Source organism: Castor canadensis, chromosome 18 (assembly GCF_047511655.1).
Source record: "Castor canadensis chromosome 18, mCasCan1.hap1v2, whole genome shotgun sequence".
NCBI lineage: Eukaryota > Metazoa > Chordata > Mammalia > Rodentia > Castoridae > Castor > Castor canadensis.
Genome location: NC_133403.1, coordinates 36,562,014 through 36,587,372, shown reverse-complemented (window position 1 = coordinate 36,587,372; position 25,359 = coordinate 36,562,014). Strand labels below are relative to the sequence as shown.

Below are 25,359 nucleotides of genomic sequence, written 5' to 3'. Positions count from 1 at the left end.
TGGTGGTGGTGGTGGTGGTGATGGTGGTGATGGTGGTGGTGGTGGTGGTGGTGGTGGTGGTGGTGGTGGTGATGGTGGTGGTGGTGGTGGTGGTGGTGGTGATGGTGGTGATGGTGGTGGTGGTGGTGGTGGTGGTGGTGATGATGGTGATGGTGGTGATGGTGGTGGTGGTGGTGGTGGTGATGGTGGTGATGGTGATGGTGGTGGTGATGGTGGTGATGGTGTCTGTGATGTTTTTCTAACCCCCACTGAGCTTAAGTCTACTATAAAACTAGTAGAAGATCACAGAGGTGAACTTCCCAATAAAGGAAGGAAGAGGAGGAGGAGGAGAGAAAAGAGAAGGACACAGGGAAGTACTGGTGAATCTTTTTATCAGCTGACAGTTATGGGGCATTTTCTCTTGCTGAGCATCTGTGCTGAGCACCTCATGCTCACAGCCTCATTAAGACCTCAGTAGACCCAGCACTCTCTGGGTAAAGTCCTCGGAGTATCCCCATTCCACAGGTGGTTAGATGGAAGGCCCAGGACGCTAAATGACTTGTCAAGGCCACAGAAGTGGTAAGCGGCAGAGTGAATTTAATAACCCAGATCAGAAAACAAAGGCAAGATTAAGTAAGTGCCTGATTCAATGTGCATGCGTGCGTGTGTGCACACAGATACACATGTGTTGCATGCTGTGTTTATTAACAAGGAAAAATAGCTTACCCCAGGACAACAGCCTCCCCACCAAGAGGACCAGCAAGTTAAGCAGCAACCCCAGGAAGTAGAGACAGAAATAGCCAGATGTTCCTGAGGCAGAATGACCTGGGGCTAAGCAGTTGGCCAGCTGGCACTGGTACCAGCTCTGTCACTGACCAAGCCAAGGTCACAAGTAAAGTTATCTATCACACATGATAGGATCTTAATACATGCTTGTTGAGTGAATGCATGAGTTCAAGTTAGGTGATGGTCCATTTATCAGCCTACATCTCAGTCTTCCCTCACAATTTCTGTCCCTTTAGTTATTTCCCAGATAGAGTCTCAAATTTTTTGCCCAGGGCAAAAATGCCTCAGACCCTAATCTTCCTACCTATGCCTGCCCTTTAGCTGGGACGACAAGTACACGCAACCACATCTGATTTATTTGTTGAGAGGAGGGGCTCACCTGTGCATAATCTGTTCTCTGAAATTCTTTTCCTCCAAAATTGTTTACTGGTTAATCTCTACTCTTCAGGTTAGAACCCCCTAGCCTTCTCCCTTGATGACACACTGTCTTCACAGTTCTTCCCACCACTCCGGTCTACTGATGGTGCAGACTACTGCCTAAGGCTGTTTCTCCCACTAAACCCCTGTTCTTCCACATGTTCCCAGTGCTGGCCACATGTCCAGGCCAGGGCAAGTGCCCACTACAAACATTACAGGAACACAACCACCACTATGGTGCCTCTTGGCCTCAACACAATGATGAAATAATGTGAACATTTGGGTATTATACTACAGATTCAGTGACAAGATCAATTATAACCATTGGTTGGGATCCAAAGATGTCACCGTGCATTCATTATGGAAAGAGAGACTTACCGTGAACGTATTTTCAGTGATTTTTGAGTGGTGCCAAGTGTTTGGGTGATGTGAATGGAGTGCTTCTTCTGCACCAGCTGAACATCCCTAATTCAAAAATATAAAACCCAAAATGCTCCAAACTCTGAAACCTTTTGAGCATTAATGATGCCATAAGTGGAAAATTCTACTCCTGACTTCATGTGATGGATTACAGTCAAAATCCAGATACAGCCAGGTGCAGTGACTCATGCCTATAATCCCAGCTACTCAAGATCAAAAGGATCTTGGTTGGAGGGCAGCCCAGCCAAAAAAAGTTAGTGAGACCCTCCTCTCCACAAATAAGTCAGATGTGGTTGCGTGTACCTGTCGTCCCAGTTAAAAGGCAGGCATAGATAGGAGGATCAGGGTCTGAGGGACTTTGACCCTGAAACTCTATCTGGAAAATAACTAAAGCAAAAAGGCCTGAGATGTGGCCCAAGTGATACAGCACCTGTCCAGCAAGTGCAGGGTCCTAAGTTCAAACTCTAGTGCTACAAAAAAGAAAAGAAAAGGGAAGGAGGGAAGGAAGAAAGAAAGGAAGGAAGGAAGGAAGGAAGGAAGGAAGGAAGGAAGGAAGGAAGGAAGGAGGGAGGGAGGGAGGGAAAGAGGGAAGGAAGGAAGGAAGGAAGGAAGGAAGGAGGGAGGGAAGGAAGGAGGGAGGGAGGGAGGGAAGGAGGGAAGAAAGGAAGACAAAAACAATGCAGGTACACTAAAAACACAAAATCACCTTCAGACTATGCATATAAAGGGTACATGAAACATAAATGAATTTCACGTGTAGAACTGGATCTCATCCCTAAGACATCTCATATATGTGCAAATATTCCAAAATCCAGTGTTTTCCACAATCTGGAACATTTCTGCTTCCAAGCATATACAATATTCTGCATTATACGTTACGTATGCATAGTCTGGGGAGTGGTGCCGGGGCACTTGGAAAGCAAGAGCGCCACCACTTGGGGCACGCCCACTCCCAGCCATTTTGCAATTACTTGGTTTTTCAGGTTGGGTCTCACACTAACTTCAGCTGGCTCAGTCTCCAACTGTGATCCTCCTGCCTCTGCCTCCCGAGAAGCTGGAATTACAGGTGAGCACCACTACACTGGCTTTCCCAAGCATTTTTAAATAAGAGCTACTCAACTTGTATGTCAGTAGTATTCTTCTGAAACAGTGAGACTGAGCAACTGTCTGGTTTGGTTGGTAACATTAGTTTGGAAGGTAATTTCTTCAAAGGTAAACTTTTTCCCCCAAGTGAAACCTGTAAGAATAAGTATGGATTTAGCGTACAATCAGAAGTCATTCAGTGAGACTCCTAATTCACTCCCTTGGGGACAGAAAAGCTACTGACCTAGTTTCTCCACTGCCCTTGAAAGAAGCTGAAATTCCACTTCCTTTAATTAATTCACACTCCTCTTTGCCTAGGACAGGCTTCAGGGGGACCTGATTAAATAAATAATTGACAAGCCAATTTTTCCTGTTTCAAGGGGTGGGGGGGCACAATGACTCTTGATAATTTGAGAGTTGTGGGCATCAAAATCCGTGGTTTGTGGTTGTAGCTCAGTGGTGGAGCGCTTGCCCAGCAGGCATGAGGCCCTGGGTTTGATTCTCCATACTGTAAAAACAAAACAAAACAAAAAACTCACAAAAGACAATTATAAAACAAGACAGAATTTTCAGCACTAATTTACCCACCAATTCACTGTGATCTGTCCCATATGTGTAACACAGGACAAACTCACAAATCTGAAATTCCTGAGGTTTAAAAAACACATTGACCCCCCCCAGTACAACAATAATATAATAAAAGCAAAATTTAAAAAGCCCTCTGTGTCTGGACTCCCTCCCTGTCTCCCCCAAAAAAGCATGCTTTGATGATCCTGACAATGAGTTTAGAGAAAGACACACTACAGTGTGACCAATACCACTTTTAGGCTAGTTGGGATTCCTAAAGCTTTTTTTTTTTTTTTGGAAGCACTGGGACTTGAACTCAGGGCCTCATGCTTGATAGGCGGGTGCTCTACTGCTTGCGCCACTCCACCAGCCCTTTTTCTTTTCTTTTTTTTTTTTTTTTTTGTGGTGCTGGGGCTTGAACGCAGGGCCTACACCTTGAGCCACTCCACCAGCCCTTTTTAGTTATAGGATTTTTCAAGATAGGGTCTTGAGAACTATGTACCCTGGCTGGCTTTCAACCATGATCCTCTTGATCTCTGCCTCCTGAGTAGCTAGGATTACAGGCATGAGCCACTGCGCCCAGCTCTTAAAGCTCTTTCTTTTCCCGTGCCAACGCGAAGACAATTCAAAGAAATGATCAGCATCCCAGAACGTAAGCCCGTGGTCAATAATGAACAGTAAGCGAATCTCACAGCGAGACTTCTGGGTTTCCACCATTCATTCCTGCTAGTACAGTCAGTAGAAAGAACCAGGAAAACAAAAGGGCGTTCAAGTCCCTTGTACTTTTTAAAGCACATGGTATTTATTAGGCATTAATTGGCACACAAAGATAAGGAACGAATATTTAATTCTCAGCCTCCCCCCTTAGCAACATAAAAAGACAAAAATCGAATAAAGACATACATCCACACACACTCACACTTGCACGTTCTTGAACCTACTCAGCCTCACACACTACCCTGTTCTCTTTATTAGGGTCAGTTAAAAAAAAACAAATAACCTTTTTAAATCAAGAAAGCAAAGCACATTCAAAAAGCAAAGAAAAACACAAACTTGGTTTTGAGTATCAATAAAATTAAAATCTCTTGGTCAGTTCCCATGATGAGTATTATCTTATTACTTAATTAGAATTCCTATTTATAAATAAATAGTACCAGTAAAATATTACATCTGAGGAGCCCTACAATAATGTATTATTTGCACACTTTTTTTTTTTAAATACTGTTTTCTGCAGTTAATACAGGCGGATTTAGGTTGGCATTTGGTGCTGGCCTGATATCTTTGAAGAGGAATCAGCTGAGAGCATGTCTTTAAAGAACTGGAGATTTTTTTTCTTTGCATCCCATGTGGGTCATCGGTGATGAGGTTTGGAAGCTCAGGCTGGCTTTGGTTTTTATCGCAAAGAATATTTATTTTGGCTTTTTTTCATCACTTGTCAGCACAGAGCTTGCACAGTGTTTATCACAGTTCAGCCTGTGTGTAAACCAGGGCTTTTTAAGTTTTTCAAAGCAAGATTTCCGGACGGGAAGCTATAGGCCACGTTTTAGCGACAGACGGCTGGAGATCCCAGAGTTTGGGAGGCCGGTGGGGCTGAAGGAGATAGCATTTGAGATGGAGCCCGATGTTATCCTAACATTATCCTAACTCCATCCGTAAATAGAAGGCAAAACGGAGCTCTGTGATGCTGGGGGAGGCAGAACAAAATTGAAAAAAAAAACAAAACAGTTGGGACCCAGTGAGCCTTTGAAGAAATGTCACATGCTGAAGGTAGGTACTTCTCTTAGAGCACAGTGGTAGTTGTAAATTTGGGGGCTGGTGTGTACAAGGGCATCCCACAAGTACATATATTGAGATATACTTGTCTCTGATCTCCCTCCAAAAAAGGACTGGGTCCCATTCAGAAAATTAGAAGAAAAAAATATATTATTATTTATTATATAACAAAGTCAACATTAACACCAAGACAGGGAAAAATTCCCCCAATATGAATCAGGAGGAAAACACCCAAGGAGGCTAGATGTTCTGGAATCCACAATAAGAAATCAGGGAAGATACTGTTGCGGGGTGGGAGGGGAGCGGGGGAGGATGCGATTTTGGCTTTATGGCTGGTTGGTGATTTCAGGGAGTCGTGCAAAGATGGGATTCATCTTATTTTTTTGTTTTGTTTTATAAGTTTGGAGACAAAATGACAGTTGTGTTTTTGTGTGAACGGCAGTTGCAAGCTACTGATGAGTTCAGTTTTGGTTAGCCTCGGGTGTAGACGTGCACATGGGGGAGTGAAAGTCATGTCTGTGGTGTTCTTTCTGCTACTGTCCTTCTCCCTCTCTCCCTTTTCTCTCTCTAGCAAATGTCTGTAGTGAGGCAGACCAGCTTTTAGCTATTGTCACTCCACTCTGGTGCCATGCCAACTCCATGCACAGAGTGGTACTGGTGTGGTGACAGGGTCCTGGTCACACCATGAGAGTAGAGAAACTCAGGGGGCTGAAGGCTGCCGGGGGACTGGAGGCCAGTCTGAGGCCCACACGGCCTGACCACGGGCTGGTGGGCCACGGAGGCCTGGGGCTGGAACATCCCCTCTCCGAGCTGTGGGGAACCGTGGTTGGCCATACCAGCCAGCCGGGGGACCAGAGGCCCCGAGGTGAAGTGAGCAGAGAAGTGCTGGTAGGGTAGCCTGTCCATGGGCTGCACCGTGGTGACCGTGCAACTGCTGTAGGACGGCATGCTGGCCCACGTGTTACAGCTGATGTCCTCCAGGTTGGCCACAGGCTCACTGGGTGGCGCGGAGCTGGCATACATGCAGGCCTGCCGCTGGGCCGACTCTGTCCTGTAGGAGGCACCCAGACCCTGCTGCTGGGAGTAAGCAGAGCGGTAGAAGGGGTCCTCCTCACTGGGCGATGTCTCCATGTAGGGCTTCTTATAAGGATGGTCTGTGTTGGAACATTCTTCATCTGTTAAGACAGAACAGAGACTCATGAGACCTGAGCAGTCACCCTATAGCCAAGGACAGAGGCAGCCACTTGGGCTAAAGGATGCAGACAGACAAAAACACACGCCCTTGGACTGTGGAGTTCTGAGCAAACACCTTATCTTGAACTCAGTTTGCTCATCTGTAAAATGTTAAAGGGATTAATAGCACCTCCTACAAAGAACAGTACTGAGAATTCAGTGGGGAAAGATGTATTAAGTACCTAGTCCAGAACCTGGCACAAGGAAATGTGCAATAAATAGCATTATTAATTGTCCCTCCTCCAAGCATAAGTACATTCCATGAAGGCAGGACAAAGTCTGTCTTATCCATCACTGTATTGCCAAAACCCGATACACACCCAGGAATAAAAATAGTATCAACATAATGATAAAAAAAAGAAAGCACATAAAATGGTAACTTCGCCTGGCACCCACTGAATCCTCCTGACAACCCTGTAGGGAGGTTCTACTTTCATTGCCATTATATGGATGAGACAAAGGAACACAGGGGTAAGGAATCTCGCCCAAGTTCTCATATGGCCAATAAATGGTGGAGCCAGGACTAGATCCAAATAGTCTCACAGCAAGTCCCTGTTTGTCAATAGCATGCTGCATGGAGAAGATGAATAATAAATATTTGGGCAATGCATGAATGGAAGGAAAGATAGATGGAAGGATGGGAGGAAGGATGGAGGATGATTGGAGGATATATGGAAGGATGGATGGATGGATGGATGGATAGAAGGAAGGATGGGTGGGAAGAAGGAGGGAGGATGGATGGGAAGATGGATGGATGAATGGAAGGAAGGATAGATGAAAGGAAGGATGGATGGGAGAATGGATGGAAGGATGGGTGGAGATGGATGGATGAATGGATGAATGGATAATGGATGATAAAGGAAGGATGGATGGATGGAAAATGGAAGGAAGGAAGGAAGGAAGGGAAGGAAAGAGAGGGAGGAAAGGAGGGAAGGAGGGAGGGAAGGGGAGGAGAGAGGAGGAAAGGGGTAGATGGATGGGAGCTTGAATGAATCCCCAGTCTTGATGCCTGGTGTGAGCTGGTACCCAGTTCACATTTGCTGAGTCAGGACAGATTACTGTGTTGCTGTTTTTTGTGGGGCAAGTCACTTTCCTCCTCTATGCACTAGAGGAGTACTCTGTGGAGATAGTTTGATCTTTGACAGGGGAATCTCCCTTAATTACTTTGGCGCCATTGGCTACTTTTTGGTCCATTTTGGCCCACAAAAGTGCTCGCTATCTCCTTTTGAAAATTGCATATACATTCGATTTTTCACACAATTTCAGGGGGTTCAAGGACTCCCTAAGACCCAGATCCCAAGTTAAGAAGCCTGGATGTGTCTAGGCCTGCAGCTGGCTCTTCTGTTTGCTATCTGTGTGATGGGAGCAGGGATCCACCCTCATACAATCCTTTCATCACTCTTGATGGGGGTTAGTAATACCTCACTGGGTGATTAGTAATTCCTCCACTGGGAATTAAGTAAAATGGAGAAGGTGAATCTCTTGACCCCACCACCGAAAGGAGTGGACACACAGCCTACTAGTGTCATGGTGGACCTGATTGATAATAATTCTCTCTTTCAGGAGATACCATGCTTGGGAACACTGCCAAGATGTCTCCCTTGACTGATACACATTCACTCCTTAGCTGGAATTTGACCCTCTAAACTAGAGATTATGTTCCTCATCTTCTGATATCTTTCCAATAAATGAGTGGTAAGAAATTAGACCAAACACCCGTGATGCAGGTCTGTAATCCTAGCCACTCCAGAGGCAGAGATCAGGAGAATTGATGCCAACTGGGGCAAAAAAAGAAAAAAAAAGTGAGACCCTATCTCAAAAACACCCAACACAAAAAGGGACTGGTGGAGTGGCTCAAATGGTAAAGGAGCTTGCCTAGCAAGCTTGAGGCCCCAAGTTCAAATCCCAGTACCACAAGAAAAAAAAGAAATTATGTCTGGGCTGTGATTGTAGCTCTGAGGTAGCACACTTGCTTAGCATGAGGCACTACAAAAAAGGAATGGAAGGAAGGAAGGAAGGAAAGAAAGAAATTATGACTGTCTTTGAGGAGTCCAAAGGAAAACGAACATGTGCATCCAAGCAACTGACTATGATGGTTAGTCGTCCTGAGGGTGTGACACTGGACTACATGGTGGAAGGAAATAATACCATCTATTATTTATTGTACATCTACGAAGTGGCCCCACTCTGATCTCATAGTAATTCCTCAAGGCACCCTCTCTTGTTCTCATTTCTGAGAGGCAGAAACTGAAGCTGAGAGAAGTGACTCAGTTGAGGTCACACAGCAGAGAGGGAACAGAGGTCAGAACCAAAGCCACCTCAGATGTCCTTTGCCTGCTTCATCTTGCTTCAACTATCCAGTGCTCCAATTTCAATGCCACTCAGTGTGTCATCCTAAAGATGTTAACTGAGCCCCTACCAAGAACCAGGCAGGGTGCTAGACATGGGCAGGTGTGGCCCCATACCACCCTATCTGGAGCTGTTAAGTGAGGCAGGCTGACCATGTGGCTTGGACCTGGTCCTCAGATGTCAACCAACCTTCCAGCCAGTCATTCACACAGCAGGGAATCCCTTGGTTTTGGACTGATTTATAAATCACATCCCCCTGCCCAACCAAGCTGGAGCACCTCAGACTTTGGTGCCACCAAACTCCATCATTTGTAACATTCTCCCAGTGACACCTTGCAGGTAGGTCAGAAGTGTCCCCATAGAGTTTGGGTCATTCCCTGCCGAACAGCAAGCAAGTTTATTTTTAGCTCATCTCCTTCTGGGACACATCTGGGAACCATAGGATACCCAAAAATTAAAACAAAAAAAATTAATGAAAACTGCAGTCACTCTTCCAGGTGTTCTGTGTACATCATGTCAACCATCCAGATGTTTGAAGCCATCCAGATGAGTGAACTGCTATATTTTTCACCTTTCAACTGGGCAGGGTTTTCTGGAATCTTGAAGACATTGCCACACTTGTTTTTATCCATCTCCTCCCTTGATTCCTTCCTTCCCATTCTTCCTTCCACCCACCAGGTCCATATATCTGAATATTTCATTGTTGCTGGACTCATAAGTTTTGGTTTTTTTATTTCACCAGGGCGTTCCCCTTTTTCAATAATGCAAAGTAAAGCTGCAGGGTACCCTTGGCAAGAGAAAAAAAAAAAAGGCAAACAAACCATTCTGGAGTTTCTGATCCCTTTCCAGGGTTGTTATAAGTAAAAACGGAAGAATAATAAGAAAAAGGCCGTAACCCATTTTGGCAAATCGTAAAATTATACATTCCAGTTTTTAATACCCAAAGCTCTGATACAGAGCCCTCACAATGACTCGATGCTAGTTTGCTGGTTTATTGATGAAAGCAGGTCCAGAGTGTTCCTCAAATGCCTCTCAGTCTCTACCACATTGTAAAGAAATTCCAAAGCAAGAATCCAAATTTCAGCAGATTAGTGCTCTGGATATAATCTCTGTGTTGATTTTGGGGATCGTTTGCTTTCTTTCTTTCTATTGACCAACTCATTATTTGATTGCACAGTTGGGGAAGGAGCCACAGTCAAGCATCAAGTCTTCTGCTGAGATAAGTCTATGACTTGATTTCAGAAGGGGTGTATTTAAAGCCACAATTACATTGTGACTTCTGGAAACCCAACTGAGTCTCTGAGACAACAGGAAAGTTCTTCCTGATTCTGACCACTCCCCACAGCACAGCATTGTGAAGAATCCTGGCCCCTTGGATTTTTCTGGATGGTTTTGGATTTTGGATAAAGTGGCTTTAGTGATGAATCCAGAGCACAGATTTTAAGGCACAAAGTCATGGCTGTGATGCTGACTGGCTCCGTGAGCATGGGCGAATCCCTGGACAACTCCAATCTCAGTCCTTGGGGGTATATCATATGGGGATAATCCCCAAGCTTCCCGTGAGATGTCATTGAGGTAATGCCATCTGCTTTGTGTCTTCTTCCTTGCACACAGTGAGTCAATTCACACCTTTTTGAAATCTGTTGGTCCAAACCTTATCTGTCCAAATAACCCAGGTCTACTCTGTTTCCTCTTTTCTCTCTTGGGAGATTCGGCAGATGGCTCTCTGAAGGTCATGCAGTACTTGGTGGTATTTGGGTGGATTCCAGATCTGGAACACTCCCACAGCCACTTGCAACTCACTAATCCCATCAAGTAAATGTGGTCACCATTCCCTAGTGGGTCATTTTCCTGGCTGACTGAGTTGATTCAGATGAAAGACCTTTGTTGAGACTTCATGGACAGAGAGCCTGGAGCCCAGAGTGGTGAGTGGTCACTCCCTAGCTAAGTGACCTTCAGCAAGGCCATCTGACTCATGAAACAGTGCTTTTCCTGACAGATGGCTCCAAGACTTCATGTAACTCAACATGGAAAGATAATAGCCCTTGAACCTTAATGGATGGATGGAAGGAAGGATGGATGGATGGATGGATGGATGGATGGATGGATGGATGGATGGGTGGGTGGATGGATGGATGGGTGGGTGGACGGATGGGTGGACAGATGGATGGGTGGGTGGATGGGTGGGTGGATGGGTGGGTGGATGGGTGGGTGGATGGATGGATTGGTGGATGGATGAGAGGATGACGGATGGATGAGTAGATGGATGGTCAGATGGATGAATGGATAGATGGATGGATGGAATAAGGGTAGGTAGATGGAGAGATGGATAGATGAAGTGTGTGTGTGTGTGTGTGTGTGTGTGTGTGTGTGTGTGTGTGTTCCCATGCTCTTAGCACTTAGGTTAACAATGAGAAAGACCACAATGGTATTGTAGGAAAATCCTCGGCTAGAAATCAAAAAACCCAGTTGAAATCTCACCTCACTACTGTGTGAAATCATCAAATTTATTTGCTGTTTTAGCATCTGTCTCCCCCAGTGGGAAGTTTTGTGAGTGCTGGAGCCCCTTCCATCTTATTCTCGGCTTACAAAACCCATGACATAGTGAGTCCTCAATAAATATTCATTTGATCTTCTGTCCGTCAATCACATAACCTTAGAACCTAACCCCAATCCTCTGTTTGTCCCCTGAAAAGTGGGGGGGTGGGCCATTTCCTCTAGCTCAAAGGCTGCTGGGAAAGATCTAGTGAGGGAAGAATGTGAAACTGCTTTAAAAGACACACGACACTGAGAAATGCAGCCTGTGGACCTATTTCCAATCCCCATATCCCCTTCGCCTCTCAATCACTTTGAATATCAAATTCTGCAAATGGTTTGCTATAATCTTCAGCACTAATAGGAGGGAAGGGTGAGAGTCAGGGTGGGAGGAGGAAAGACAGACAGACAAGTGTTCTCCCAGGCTGGGTCCTGGATTTGATTGAGTGACATTGATAAAAGACCTTCCCGGCTTTTTTGACTCAATCCATCGGGGAGATAGCCCTGGAGACAGCCCGGTCCAAACACAAGGGAGGCCTCTGGCCTGCTGGCCCCTGACATTTCACTGGGCCTGGCTCCTGGGCTGCTTGGAAGACAGACAGACAATGAGGGGAAGTCAGATAGCGGGGCAGGCAGGGGCCAGGGGGAAGCCACCCATGGAGTTATCACTTCTTGGGGATCCCGAACTGGAAGGAAACCTTGCTGGCTCCTTATCGCCTTACAATGTGGAGGCTGATGATGAATTGCTATTTGTTGTCTCTGGAGTGGGACAGACAGAGCTTGGCTGGAATGTTCCCTGACACCCTGTGTTCCCTCTGGGGGGCAGAGGGAGGTGAGAAGGGCAGAGGTTTCTGAAAGGCAAAAGGCCTCCTGCAGGGTGCTCACCCCACACACCCTTAGTCCACAAGCCTCAGTGGAACTCTTGGGCAGGTCCCCTTGCTAGCTAGGTGACTTCAGGCAAGTCCCTTAGTGTACCTGGGCTTCAGTTTCTGATCTTATCTCTGGCCAGCTTCTTCCTCCAGTGTCTCCCATACCCGGTGCTCACCCACCACCTCACAGCCTCTCAGCAGATGCCTGGTGTCACTTTTGTCCCCCTCCTGTCACAGCAAACCGACTGTTTCTAGACCAAAAGGCCAAGTCATGGCATTGGCAGGCTGCTTACTCCTCCAGTAGTGACTCACTGTGCTTAAATCACACCTGAAGTCTTAAATTAAAATGGCTCAAAGGCCTGGCTCAGAGCAGGCCCTGCCTTCCCTCCAGCCCTCGCTACCCACCACGTTCCCCCTTGCTCAAGGCTCCAGCATCTGGGCCTTTTGTCCCCTCCCCAGAAAGGGTGGGAGCCCCCCACCCAAGGGCATCGTGCCTGCTTTTCTCAAAAACCTGCTCACCAACTCAGAACTCAGCCTCAATTCTTCCCCCATCTCCCACCTAGTCTGGTGCTCCAATTTGAGGTTCGTTACTACTTTGCATATTTCCTTTAGAGCATCCCACCACAATTTTAATTAAGCAATTGTATAATTGCTTAATTAAAACCCAAGTGATTGGTTTTTAACAGCCTGAACTCCAAGAAGGGCGGGATGGTGGCTAGTGAACGTACCAGGAACTGTTCTGGATGCTTCCTATGGGTTAGTTCATCTGGCCTCATCACTCACCACAGTGCTATCCTCTTGCACAAAGGGTAGGCGAGGCTCAGAGAGGTAAAGCTACTTGCCCAGGGTCACACAGCAGCAAAGCATCAGCCACAGTGATTGATTCTACAAGTCAGCCCCCAACTCTGGCCACCCTAATAGCCACCTCAAGTTGATCTGAAGTTCATCAGAGGGTCCTATGAATTCCCTGAGAACGTCAACCACGTAATCAAAGAGGCTTACTGGTGCTGCATTCGAACCCTTCCCACCTCATCCTTCCAGAATGCATTTGTACCAATGCCGCTATAAATATTGAACCTAAAACGAGCTTTGATTCTTTTTAACTTCTTCCTCCCCCCTTCCCCCCAACTTTTTTTTTTTTGTCTGGCATTAATTTAATCGACAGAACTCCCTAATTCAAACCTGGTGAGCTCTACTCAGCACATTTAACCCAATCTCCAGAGCAGAGCGCCATGAAAGATGAAATTTTCAGAGAGTAGCCAACAGCAACAGGGACAGGAGAGAGTTCAAGATTCGGGCTCTAAGTCTGCAGATAAGGCTTGGGTTCAAATTCCACCTTCAAAACCCAGCAGTATCTTTTCAAGCTTCCTGATCCGCAGCTTCCCAGCTGGCAGGTAAGTTAGTGATAGCACCTACTGAATACAATTGTTGAACGACTTGCCAGGGACCCAGCGAGGTCACCCTTCAACCTAATTGTTCAGCAGGAGGTCTGGGCAGGACCTGTGTTTTCTGGGACGTTCTTTCTCTCCTGCCCATGTGCTGAGAGAGGGGGTCATGCTCCCAGGCATCTGGTCCCCAGCCCACCCGGCGGCGGATGTGCTGGGAGTTGGGCTGGGGGCGGGGGGGCTGTTGATATTGTTCAGAGATCCTTCGAGATCCCTGGAGTTTGAAAGTGTTCAGGTCCATCTGGAAGCAAGGCCCCCCAGCCCCAGGCTAGGATGGATGACAGCTCTTCCCTCCGTGAAAAGCCAAGGTGGGTAAACATCAAATAGTTGAACAGTGTTCCTTTCCTCACCGACCCCATTGTCATTGGTGACAATGTCATAGGTGACAGGTCCAGGCACTAGTCCCTTGGATGTCCCTCTTGGATGTCCAAAGGCATCACTCTGTCTACCAAGGCTATGAGGAGAAACATGTCACACCGAAGATTCAGATTTGGGGCTTTTTGAGCAAAATCGACTACAGCTTGTTGAGTCAACCCTGAGCCAACAGATGTCAGACCTGATTCTGTGACACCTTCAAACCAGGCCCAGCAGACAAGTCCTACCAAGAGCACAAACTCACAGACTCGTTTTTGTTTTAAGAGAAGCTTACAGAGGATTCGCCCTGGTTGTCTGATCCTGAAAAGCAAGAGTGGCGAGCTCAAGGCCACCCTGTTCCCTCTGTGTCCCCCTTGGAGCCCTTGCCTTCCTGGAGTAATTAACTGCCTCCTAGTTAGTCAGGGCTACCACCTGCTGGGTGCTGATTGGCTCTCAGGTGTTCTGCGTCCCCATTCACATAAGTGGGAGACTCAGGTTTAGAGAGGTTAAGATACCTGCCTGAAGTCACACAGGAAGCCAGTAGCAGAGCTGATTCCACCCTGGGTGTCTCCGGCCTCACTGCAGGGCCCTCCCTCCACATCTGTTCACAGCTCACACAGAACAAGCGTTCAGATGAGCCAAACTTGACCATGCTGCCAGCATTAGCCACTGTGATTCTGCCTCTCTTAAAGGAGCCACCAGATGTTTCCTTTTATTCATTTATTTTAGTTTAGTTTTATTCTGTGGCTGCAGGCAGGCACTCTACCATGTGAGCCACACCTCCAGCCCTTTTTACTCTAGTTATTTTTCGTGTATGGTGAATGGGACTAGGATCTTCCTACCTATATCGTCCCACACGGCTGGGATTATAGATGCACACTGCCATGCCTGGGTCATTTGTTGAGATGTAATTTCACTGACTTTTCCCCTGGGTGGGCCTCAAACCTCAGTCCTCCTGGGTTCAAGACACGAGCCACTGCACCCAGCCTCATATTTTGCTTTTGAGGGTGTCACGTTAGCTTTGCCTGGGTTGGCCCTAAACTCTCCATCCTCCTGGCTTAGCCTCCTGAGTAGCTGGGATTACACACACCACCATGACTGGCTACAAGTTTCTTCTTTTTTTTTTAAACATAACCCCTATGGACTCAGATGACTTAGAGAAAAGTCATCCATTTCTCCTTTGACAAGGAAAACTATGGAGTACCTCAGAGCCAGCTTTGTAGATGTATAGACAGGATTACAAGGGGAAAAAATTGCCTGTGATGGTGTATGTGTGTGCACGCATGTGTACATGTGTGTGTCCACGTGTGCGTACATGTGATGGGGTGTGTGCATTGTGGGTGTTGTGTGCACACGTGTGTGGTATATGTTGTGTGCACATATGAGTGTGGTGTGTGTTGATTTTGATCTGGAAAGGAAAAGGAGCTCAGAGTCCACGTGGGAGAAAATGGCAAGTGTACCCAAGAGGCGTGTACAATTGCACTAAGGTTCCCTCAGCTGCACTGGGGATACATCCGGGGAACACAGGACGCGCCAGCCCCGCCCACGAGTGGGAGGGGCAAGATGAGCTCTGGTCACCTTTGCACAGAGGAAGCTGACAAAGGACCAGGGCAGGGAGGGGCTCAGCCCCTCAGCATGGGCACCACCGGCCCTGGGTTCCACCCCAGTCACAAAAACGGCGCGCAAACAACCTGAGGTTAAAACAAAAGCAGGTTGCAATGCACTACTGTAAAAACAAACCGCATGGCAGGTGCATGCGTGCTGTGTAAATGAATAAAATGACAGCCCATGAAGTTTTAGCCAAGGACCAAGAGATTCACTGAGGGAACCTTTAGTTTTTTCCCGGTGGGTTTTTTGGGTTTTTTTGGGGTGGTGGTTTTTTTGCAGTACTGGGGTTTGAACTCAGGGCTTTACACTTACTAGTCAGGTGCTCTACCACTTGAACCACCACACACACCGCCCTTTTTGCTCTAGTTATTTCTGTGACAGGGTCTCACATTTTTGCCCAAGCTGACCTGGTGATCCTCCTACTTATACCTGTCTCAGAGCACATACCACCACACCCAGCTTTTTTTGTTGTTGTTTAGATGGGGTCTCACTCACTTTTTGCCCAGGTGGCCTCAAATCCTGATGCTCCAGATTTCTAACTTTCAGTAGCTGGGATTAGAGGGGAAAACCATCATTCCCAATTTAAATTTCTTATCACCTCTGTGCTTTTGTGTTGCTTTCATTTTTTAAATAAATACATAAATGTCACCGTACACTCCCCCTCCCCCAAAGTGGTCAGAGGCTGGCCTACTCACCTTTTCTCTTGGTGCAGTGGTAGATTTGGCTGTGCTCCTGGGGCAGCGGGTATGGATTGGGTAGGGGCAGAAGGTCCTGGGAGGGGCCGGAGACGCCATTCTCACACTGGTACTGGGACCCTAAGTTGGACGAGGTGGACAGAGCTCGGGGCTCGCTGCTGAAGGGGCTGTGGTTGGAGGCCACTTTTTGCCTCACCGTGCTCCTGGGAACCACAGGATATTCTTTACTGAAAGAGAGAAGACAGGAAGTCATGTTTATCTGTGCCCTGCTACAGACACCCCCCTCTACCCCAGCTGAACCACGTAATAAAGAATCCACCAAAAAAAGTCACTGAGTAAGCAAAGTGACCCAGTTACAATCATAGGCACTGTATACATATGTATTTTTTTTCATGTCTTGTTAGGTCTATACATATCCAGATGGGTAAATGAGCACGCCAGTTAAGAACCCCTCTGGAGAGTTTGGTATAGTGATGCATGCCTGTAATCCCAGAATTCAGAGGCTGGGAGAGGCAGGAGATGTTCGAGGTCAGCCTGGGTCACATAGTGAGACCCTGTCTCAAAACAAACAAACTAAGAAATTAAAAACCAAGGGCTGGAGATGTAGCTCAGTGGCTAACGTCCCCAGCACTGCACACATGACCACGGAGAAGGACCCTCTTGGCCATCAGTGGCATTTGGAAGTATTTCAACCCAATCTATGTGTCTTCAAATTCCCTAATTCAAAAGCTAGATGCACTTAGCACCAACCTCTAAGTGTCCATCTTTATAACAGAGGTGAGTCATTGCCCATAAACAGCACCCCTGATGGCCTGAGGTGGTCTCAAGTCACCATCTCTAACCCAGATTGATTTCTGCTCATGTCTGAGAATTTCCTTTTGAGCCTCTGCCTTGTCACCGCTGTCCCTAACTTCCGCATGGCTTGGTTTCCCATCTGTGAAATAAGGACAACAAATACCCCCAGTTCCCAGGGCTGTGGAGAGAAGACTTAGAAAAGTACCCAGTGACTGTCACCATCGTGCTTTAGGGACAGAGAATCCAGGGAGAGAGAGAAGGGAGGGAAAGAGAGGAAGGGACAGAAGGACACAGCAGGCAGAAAACAGCATGAGACCTAAAACGAGGCAGAGCCAAGGCTCATGTCCTCATCCTGTCTAAGGTAAAACAGGTCCTGTGTGGCGCTGGCACCATTGTGGGGGCAGAGGATATGAGGAAAGGGTGTAGGAGGTGAATATGGTGGAATATTATGCACTCATGTGTGCAAATGGAACAATGAGACCTGCTGAAACTATTCCAGGAATGGGGAGGGAGAGTAAAGAACAATCATGGAGGGGTGAATTCAACTATGACATATTGTAAGAACTTTGGTAAATGTCACATTGTACCCCCAGTACAACAATAATATGATAATCAGAAGATATTCACGTCCTGTATCACCTACTGACTTTCTTTTTTTCTGTGTTTTGGCCACAATGGGACCTGAACTCAGGGCCTTGAGCTTGCTAGGCAGGCACTCTACCACTTGAGCCTCTCCGCCAGCTCCCAACTGGACTGGAGCCCTTCTGAGTCATAACCACGCTGAGCCTCACTGCCCACACAGCCACCTGTGCATGATGACAATCTGGTGGCAGCCTGTCACCCCCCAAAATGCTCAACGATGGCCCCAGGCATTGTCATGGTGGTCTCTGCAGTGCCTCATCTCCAGCTTCTGACTAGGCGTTCCCACTGTTGGCCTCATAAACCTTACTAAAAACCTCTTCCAGAAGGGATGCTGAGTGGCACCAGGGACCCCAAAGGGAGCCAGATGGGTGGGGGCTGCAGAGGAGAAAGGAGGAAGGGACAGCTTAAAGACAAAAGAGGCCAAGGAACCTTCTGACTCGTCTACTTATTCTGAAATATATTATATTGGACCCTATAAATTTGTATCAGTATTATGTGTCAATTAAAAGCAAAAAACTAATTTAAAAAAAAAAAAGACACCAGTGGCTCGTGCCTGTAATCCTAACTCTGCACAAGGCAGAGATCAGGAGGATCGAGATTCAAAGCCAACCTGGGCAAATAGTTCTTGAAAAAGCCCATCCCAAAAACAGGACTGGTGCAGTGGCTGAAGGTATAGGCCCTGAGTTCAAACCCAGTACTGCACAAAAAGAAAAAAAACAAAAAAACAAAAAAACCCTGCTCCAGAAGGAATGTGTACCAGGAAACCCCTTCTTACATTTTTTTCAAATAGTTTTTTATTCAAATAAGTTTAGCCACCATATAAGCACAGATACCTGTGGACCTGTGGGCAGTGGCACTAACTTGGTTCTTCTACTGCATTACAAAGAAGTGCTTACTGTTAAAAGTAACACCACACCTGACAAAGAGCTCCTGCTGGAACATTATGAAGGGCACCGGAGGGCCCCTTGCATCCTCTCTGGGACCCTATGAAGTTCCTATTGTTTTTTTTCCCATTTTACAGATTGGGAAAGTGAGACCCAAAGACAGGAGACAATTTGTCCATGGTCCCAAGGCTTGTAAAAGACACACAGAAAATTCTAGCCCCCTGTTTCCTAATGACTCCTGTACAGTGTCCTCATTCTGTCATGTTTTTTCAATACTGAGGGGTGAACTCAGGGCGTCGTGTATGCTAGGCAAGCCCTCTACCACTTCAGCCATGCCTCCAGTTCTTTTATATTTACTTTGGGTCTTGCTAATTTGACCCATGCTGGCCTCGAATTTGTGATCTTCCTTCCTGCCTCTGCTCCTGAGTAGCTGGGATTATAGACCAGGATTACACCACCATACCCAGTGGTGCTTTTTGCAATTTTTAAAGCAAAGGTTGAGGTTCAAGACTCCCTTCTCGACAGGAGGGTAAAACAGGTCTTTGTCGAGGGTGGGCACCAGTGGGAGGGGAGGTGGACACAAGGAAAGGGGGAATGAGGGTGAATATGGTGGAAGTCTTTTATATTCATATACGAGAACAGAAGAATGAAAGCTGTTGAAATTGTTCTAACTAGGAGGTAAGGGGGAAGAGGGAGAAAGATGGAGGGGGTAAATCGAAGCTATATTGTAAGCACAGATATAAATACCACAAGGTATCCCCCTGTACAATGACTATATGCTAAGAAGAAGGGAAAAAAGACTCCCTCTCCTGCCCTGCAGGGGTGTGACCACCCCCACTCTGTGCTCTGCCTTTGTTTGCCATATATAAGCATGTCAGAGTGGCCAGACAGGGGACATACAGTGTCTGCCAGGTTTCCATGAGATTTCAGACATGCTCACGACACCCAGGGGTCCCCTAGCTAGGCGTCCACAGGTCATATGCCATCCCAGACCCATGCTGGAGCCATCCTGAGCCTCCCCCTGGGGCCAGAAGGCTGAAAGGAATGGAATTGGCTTTATAGCTCTGGCTTTGCGGTTCAAGCTACGTAATGGAAAAAAAAAAAAAGAAGAAGAAGAAGAAGAAAAAAAATTAAAATCATAATAAAACACTAGAAAAATTGTCAAATCTCACTGGTAATTCTGTTTGGGTCCACTGAGGTCAAGAACTGGGCTGTCAGAACTCCAAGAGGAAGAGAGAAATCTCTTTGGGTTTTATGTTTTTAATGGGGATGGTTATTTTTTTTTAATTAAAGAAAATAACCCCCAAAAAATGTTGGCTGAGGGAATTTACAAGAGAATGTATGAATGGGTTCCGTGGAATTCTCCAAGCAGCCATGGCCAAATTGCAAAATTACTCATTGGAAAAGGCCAAGCCCTGCTTTTGATTATAAACAGTCATGGAAGTAGAAAGCGATTTTATCCCAGTAACCACCAGTCCCTGGCAGCCAGGGAGCTCCAAACACCGTCCCTGCCATCTTCTACCCAGAACAGCCTTCCTATCCTCAGTACCATGCACCAAGCCATCTGACAGGTGTCAAAATGCACATATGGAAGGTGTGCAGGCGCATCACGAGAATGGGACGGCCGTGGGGTGACTGTCACTGGCTCACCAATGAACCTGTCAGACCAATCAGAGGGATGGCATCACTGTCACTATGGTAGAATGTCCTATAACGACTCAGAGTATCAATAAAGAAGCCAGAGCAAGCTGGGCGCTGGTGGCTCCCGCCTGTAATCCTAGCTACTCAGGAGGCAGAGATCAGGAGGATCACGGTTCAAAGCCAGTCCTGGCAAATAGTTTGCAAGAATCTTGAAAAAAATCCATCACAAAAAATAGGCTGGTGGAGTGGCTCAAGGTATAGGCCCTGAGTTCAAACCCCAAGACTGAACTCTGTGTGTCTGGGAATGCCAACAATCAAAGAAGCTAGTTCTCATTGTCAGTCATTATGGCCGTCCTCCTCCTCCTCCTTCTCTGTTTTGTTCCTGAAGTGCTTCTTCATGTCACAGCCACTGTACTCACTGACCTTCCTCCTTCCACCCGCAAAGAACCTCCCTCCAGGCGTGTGCTCAGACTTACTACAGAGATAAGGAAGGTTCAAAATCAGAGAGGTTAAGCAACTTACTGTAGATCACTCAGCTAACCAAGGGAAAGGTAAAGCTAGACTTCATCAGGGTCAGTCCTATTCCAAAGCCCTTAACTAGCTGATCCTGGATACCAAAGAGGCATTGCCTGCCCCCCGGCTGTTTGGCAAACAGAACCATCCTGTTATATAAAGACTGGGGGCGATAAGAGGGTTGGAGGCTGGCTACACCCAGTCAACGTCAAGATCCATCCTGCTGCTTTGTGCACCCTCAGTGTTCCAAGTGCCAAATCCCACTGCTCTCTGCTGTACCAGTCAGCCACACCCGCATCCCATGCACACGCACTGGGTAGAATCTCCAGGTGGTTGGTAGCTGGAGTCCAGGGTCCCTGGGTACCAGACTCTGCAGAGCAGCCTCTCCCTGGCTCGGGTCCCCTCACATTCTGTTCCACGTGAGTGAGTACAGTGAATGACGCCATTGTCGCCAGGTCTGGGTTGTAAAATGTTACAAGGGAATAGTGAAAGCCATGCCAAACTGCATCCTCAGTTTGTGAGCGGCTAACGACCCTCTCCCACCCCCACCGCCCAGAGAACGTTTTTTCCACTGCAGCCGACTGAATTGCTCTTTCAGGGAGCAGGTGGCAGAGGGGCTGGTCTGTTGGGGGCGGTTTTTGTTTTGTTTTGTTTTCTCTGGGTAATGCTTACCCAATTTCTGGCAACAATTTTCAAACGACCAAAGCAGTGCCCTGGGGTGAGCATAAGGACTGTAAAATTGCTCTTCTTATGAAGCGATTCCTCTTCTCACTAGCACTTTAATTTGTGATTAAAATTAAGAAGGGGGCCACACAAGCCCTGGGAAGCATCCTAAAGCATTGACTTTCTTTTTCTGTGTGTATGGTACTGGGGCTTGAACTCAGGGTCTACACCGTGAGCCACTCCACCAGACCTTTTTTGTGCAGGGTTTTTTTCAAGATAGGGTTTCACAGACTATTTGTCCAGGCTGGCTTTGAACTGAAATCCTCCTGATCTCTGCCTCCTGAGTAGCTGGGATTACAGATGTGAGCATCAGCACCTGGCCCAAAGCATTAACTTTCTGACACACTGGGAGAAGCTATTGTAATCTAACACACTGGACGTGGCAGTGACGGGAGAGTGCAGCCCAGGTGTGATTTAGCCCAGTGCAAATAATAGTCACTTTCTCTTTTGGATCCTCAAAGTGTGTTTCAATCATTTTATTACTTAGTCCACACCACCAAAAGGAAGAAAGACCAGGTACCAACTCCTCGGTGAGCACAGGGAGGCACAAAGAAGTCAGACTGCCAAGAAACTATAAGTCACCTCTCTCAACACCTGGGACAACTTGGGTTTCAGGCTTTGGAGTTCTGTTGTTAAATCTCTAGTGAACCAGGCCCCTGGTGGCTCACGCCTGTAATCCCAGCTACTTGGGAGACTGAGATGGGGAGGATCAAGGTTCAAGGCCAGCTGAGGCAAATAGTTCAGGAGATCCCCATTACCAAAATAACCAGAGAGAAAATGGACTGGGGGTGTGGCTCAAGCGGGTGGAGCGCCTGCTTTGCAAGTGTGAAGCCCTGGGTTCAAACCCCAGTCCCACCAAAAACATAAGTAAATAAATACATCTCTACAGAATATAATATCAGGGTGCTGGCTTCAAGTGCAGACCGTGCGGATGTCCCTTACTTAAGTCCCAGGCTCAAACGTAGCCACCGTCTGGCTGGATTCCCTTCTCTCCAAGCTTCAGTCTCTCTCTGTAAAATGGGAGTAGCATCCCACGTAGCTGGGATGACAGGCACACACTACCATGCCTAGCTCTTTTTGTCTTGCTTACTTTTTGCCTGGGTTGGCCTTGAACCAAGGTCCTCTTGATATCCATCTCCAGAGTAGCTGGGATTACAGGCTTAAGCCACCACGCCCAGCCCAAGAGCTTGCCAAGGTTTTAGGAAGGTCAATACTTGCACTGGCTACTCAAAAAGGGCCTGCTGGGCTGGGGGTGTGGCTCAAGTGGTAGACCACCTGTCTAGGGAGCCCAAAGTCCCAAGTTCAAGACCAGTACCACCTAAATAAATAAGCCAGGTGTCAGTGGCTCACACCTGTAATCCTAGCTATTCAGGAGGCAGAGATGAGAAGGAGCACAGTTCAAAGCCAACCCAGAGAAATAGTTTGTGAGACCCTATCTTGAAGAATACCCAACATAAAAGAGGGCTGGAGGAGTGGCTTAAGTGGTAGAGCGCCTACCTAGCAAGCATGAGGCCTTGAGTTCAAATCCCACCAAAAAAAAAGTTTAGTTAAAAAAACTACAGATGTAAAGGTTAATCAGAGCTAAACTCTTGGTGATCTCAGGGTAGGTAATGGTTTATCAGTCTTGCCAGGCATCCAGTACTGACCCAACAGAGGTGGAGAGGGGTTTTCTGAAAGTGGCAAGACTGGAAAGGCCTGAATTTATTAACATTCCCTTGTATTGGGGGATTTGTCTTAAGACTTCCTTTGTTCTGGGGTGGAGGGAGGATTTAAGGGATCATGCAGAAGTACTCAAGGACTTCCTAGTTCAATGATAATCTTGGCCGAGGCACCCAAAACAGCCACTTCTGAATGAATACCAATGGTTCTCCATGCTAATATAAAGGTCTACTGCTCCCCTCAAAATAACCTGAAATCACAGGGGAATGGGTGTCTAGGAAAATAGAATTTTAACTACCAGGGTGGCATAGCTGGAAGACAGGATTTACAGTAGTGAAGGGCAGAGGTGTGGAAATGGTTAGGAGGGTGTTTCAAACTTGGCCGCAGACTATAATCACCTGGAAAATTAAAAAAAACACTGATGCCTAAGCTCATCCCAAAGAGTCTGATGTCAGTGCTTTGGGCACAGCCTGGATATTTTGGAGTTTTAAAATCTTCCCCGGAGAAAAAAAAGAAAGCAAGCCTCCCACGAAAGAAAACACACTGTACAACTCCAAACTGTAAAATTCTGTAACAGACAAAACCAATGTGTAGAGGGAAAAAAAGGTCAGAGCTGATGGAATATTCTAGATTTTGATAGGGGTTGAGTTTCACATGCACATGCATTGTCCAAAAGCAAAAGGTGTGCTTAAGATTTATGAACAAAAATCGAATCCTAGGTAAGGGTGTACATACTGAATTTACTTAATCCATGTCAGTGACTTGGAAAAACATCAGGAAAAACACAAAGGGTGGGTGGATGGATGTATGGATGGGTGGGTGGTGGATAGATGGATGGATGTATGGATGTATGGATGGGTGGGTGGTGGACAGGTGGATGGATGGATGAATGGATGGATGGATGGATTCATAAGTGATCAGAGCAACTATTTGGCAAAATGTTGGCTATAGAATCTGAGGCATGTGTATACAGATGTTTGCTGCATAATTCCTCCATGTGTTCTGTATAGCTTGAGTGTTCCACAATAAACCACTGGAGAGGTGGCTTTAACCTTTAGCCAAGTCAAGCACTAACTAGAGAAACAGGTTGTCTTTTCTATAAAATAGTCCACACAGGGACTTGATTTCTGGGAAATAAGGTCATGTGTCCACCTGCTTGCTCATTGCCTAGGGCCAAGGAATTACCCAAGGGTGAGCAGGGGACACCTCCATCAGGCATGGGACAGCACTGTCACAGATGACTTCTGCCTCATCCCAGAGGCTCTGACTCAGCACTTCGGAAAGACGTGGAAATCCACCTTCCTAGGGGTTCCTCAGGTAAATTTGGGAAATGCTACTCAAACACAGATGAGCAATACTAATAATAATAATTAAGATCCAGTTTTTACAGTGGGTGGGCTGAAGTGTGGCTCCTGATAGAATATATGCTTAGCTACACATTCTGGGTTCTATTCCAGCACCATAAAATACATGAAAATTAAAACTGGAAAAGGACTTAACATTCTCAAAAGAAGACATACAGGACTGGGGAAGTGGCTCAGTGGTAGAGCACCTGCTTTGCACACCCAAGGCCCTGGGTTCAATCCCCACATCACAAAAAAGTAAGGGCTGGAGGAGTGGCTTAAGTGGTCAAGCACCTGCCTAGCAAGTATGAAACCCTGAGTTCAAACCCTAGTACCACCAAAAAAAAAAAAAGACATACAAATAATTAACAGGTGTATGAAAAATGGTCAAGGTCACTGGTCATCAGAGAAGCACAACTCAAGCCCACTCGGGGCTATCACCTCATGGCTGTTAGGACGGCAGATGGCTACAGTCAAAATGACACAAGATGTTGGCAAGGGTGTTGAGAAAAGGCAGCCTTTGCACACTGTGGGTGGGAATAGCTGTGTTTGAGCACAGCTATTTTGGAAAACACAGTAGCAGTTCTTTAAGAAACACAGCTAGGCTGGCAGAGTGGCCTAAGTGGTAAAGTGCCCTGCCTAGCAACTATGAAGCCCTGAGTTCAAACCCCAGTGCTGCCAAAAAAAAAAAGAAAGAAAGAAAGAAACACAGCTAGAACTGCTGTATGAGGCAGAATCTCTGTGCGGGGGAAAAAGATCCAAGGGAAATGGAACCAGTGTGCTAAAGAGACATCACACCCCACGTTCACGGCAGCTCTATTCACAACAGCCAAGAAACACAGCCAACCTTAATGTCCGTCAATGGATGAGAAGGTCAAGAAAATGTAGTGTACATGTGTAGCAGAATACTATTCAGCCTTCAACAAAGAAAGATATTCTCTCGTTTGAGAGGACGTGAGCAAACCTGGAAGACTCTGTTAAGTGAAATAAGCCAGACACAGAAAGATAAACGTGCATGACCTCTCTCCCATGTGGAATCTGAAAGT

At 46.7% G+C, this 25,359-nt stretch overlaps 1 protein-coding gene across 3 annotated transcripts in view; it reads right to left on the bottom strand.

Moving 5' to 3' along the window:
* Positions 1-4,023: 4,023 nt before the first annotated feature.
* Tbx5 (T-box transcription factor 5) overlaps positions 4,024-25,359 on the bottom strand; it is a 49,904-nt gene continuing 28,568 nt past the window's right edge. For all 3 annotated transcript variants that reach the window (XM_074060839.1, XM_020185174.2, XM_074060838.1), the window contains exons 8-9: positions 16,114-16,340; positions 4,024-6,200 (exon numbers count right to left, since the gene is read on the bottom strand). In XM_074060839.1, coding sequence (XP_073916940.1) covers positions 5,626-6,200; positions 16,114-16,340 — 802 coding nt within the window. In that variant the 3' untranslated portion in view covers positions 4,024-5,625. The remainder of the gene's footprint in view (positions 6,201-16,113; positions 16,341-25,359) is intronic.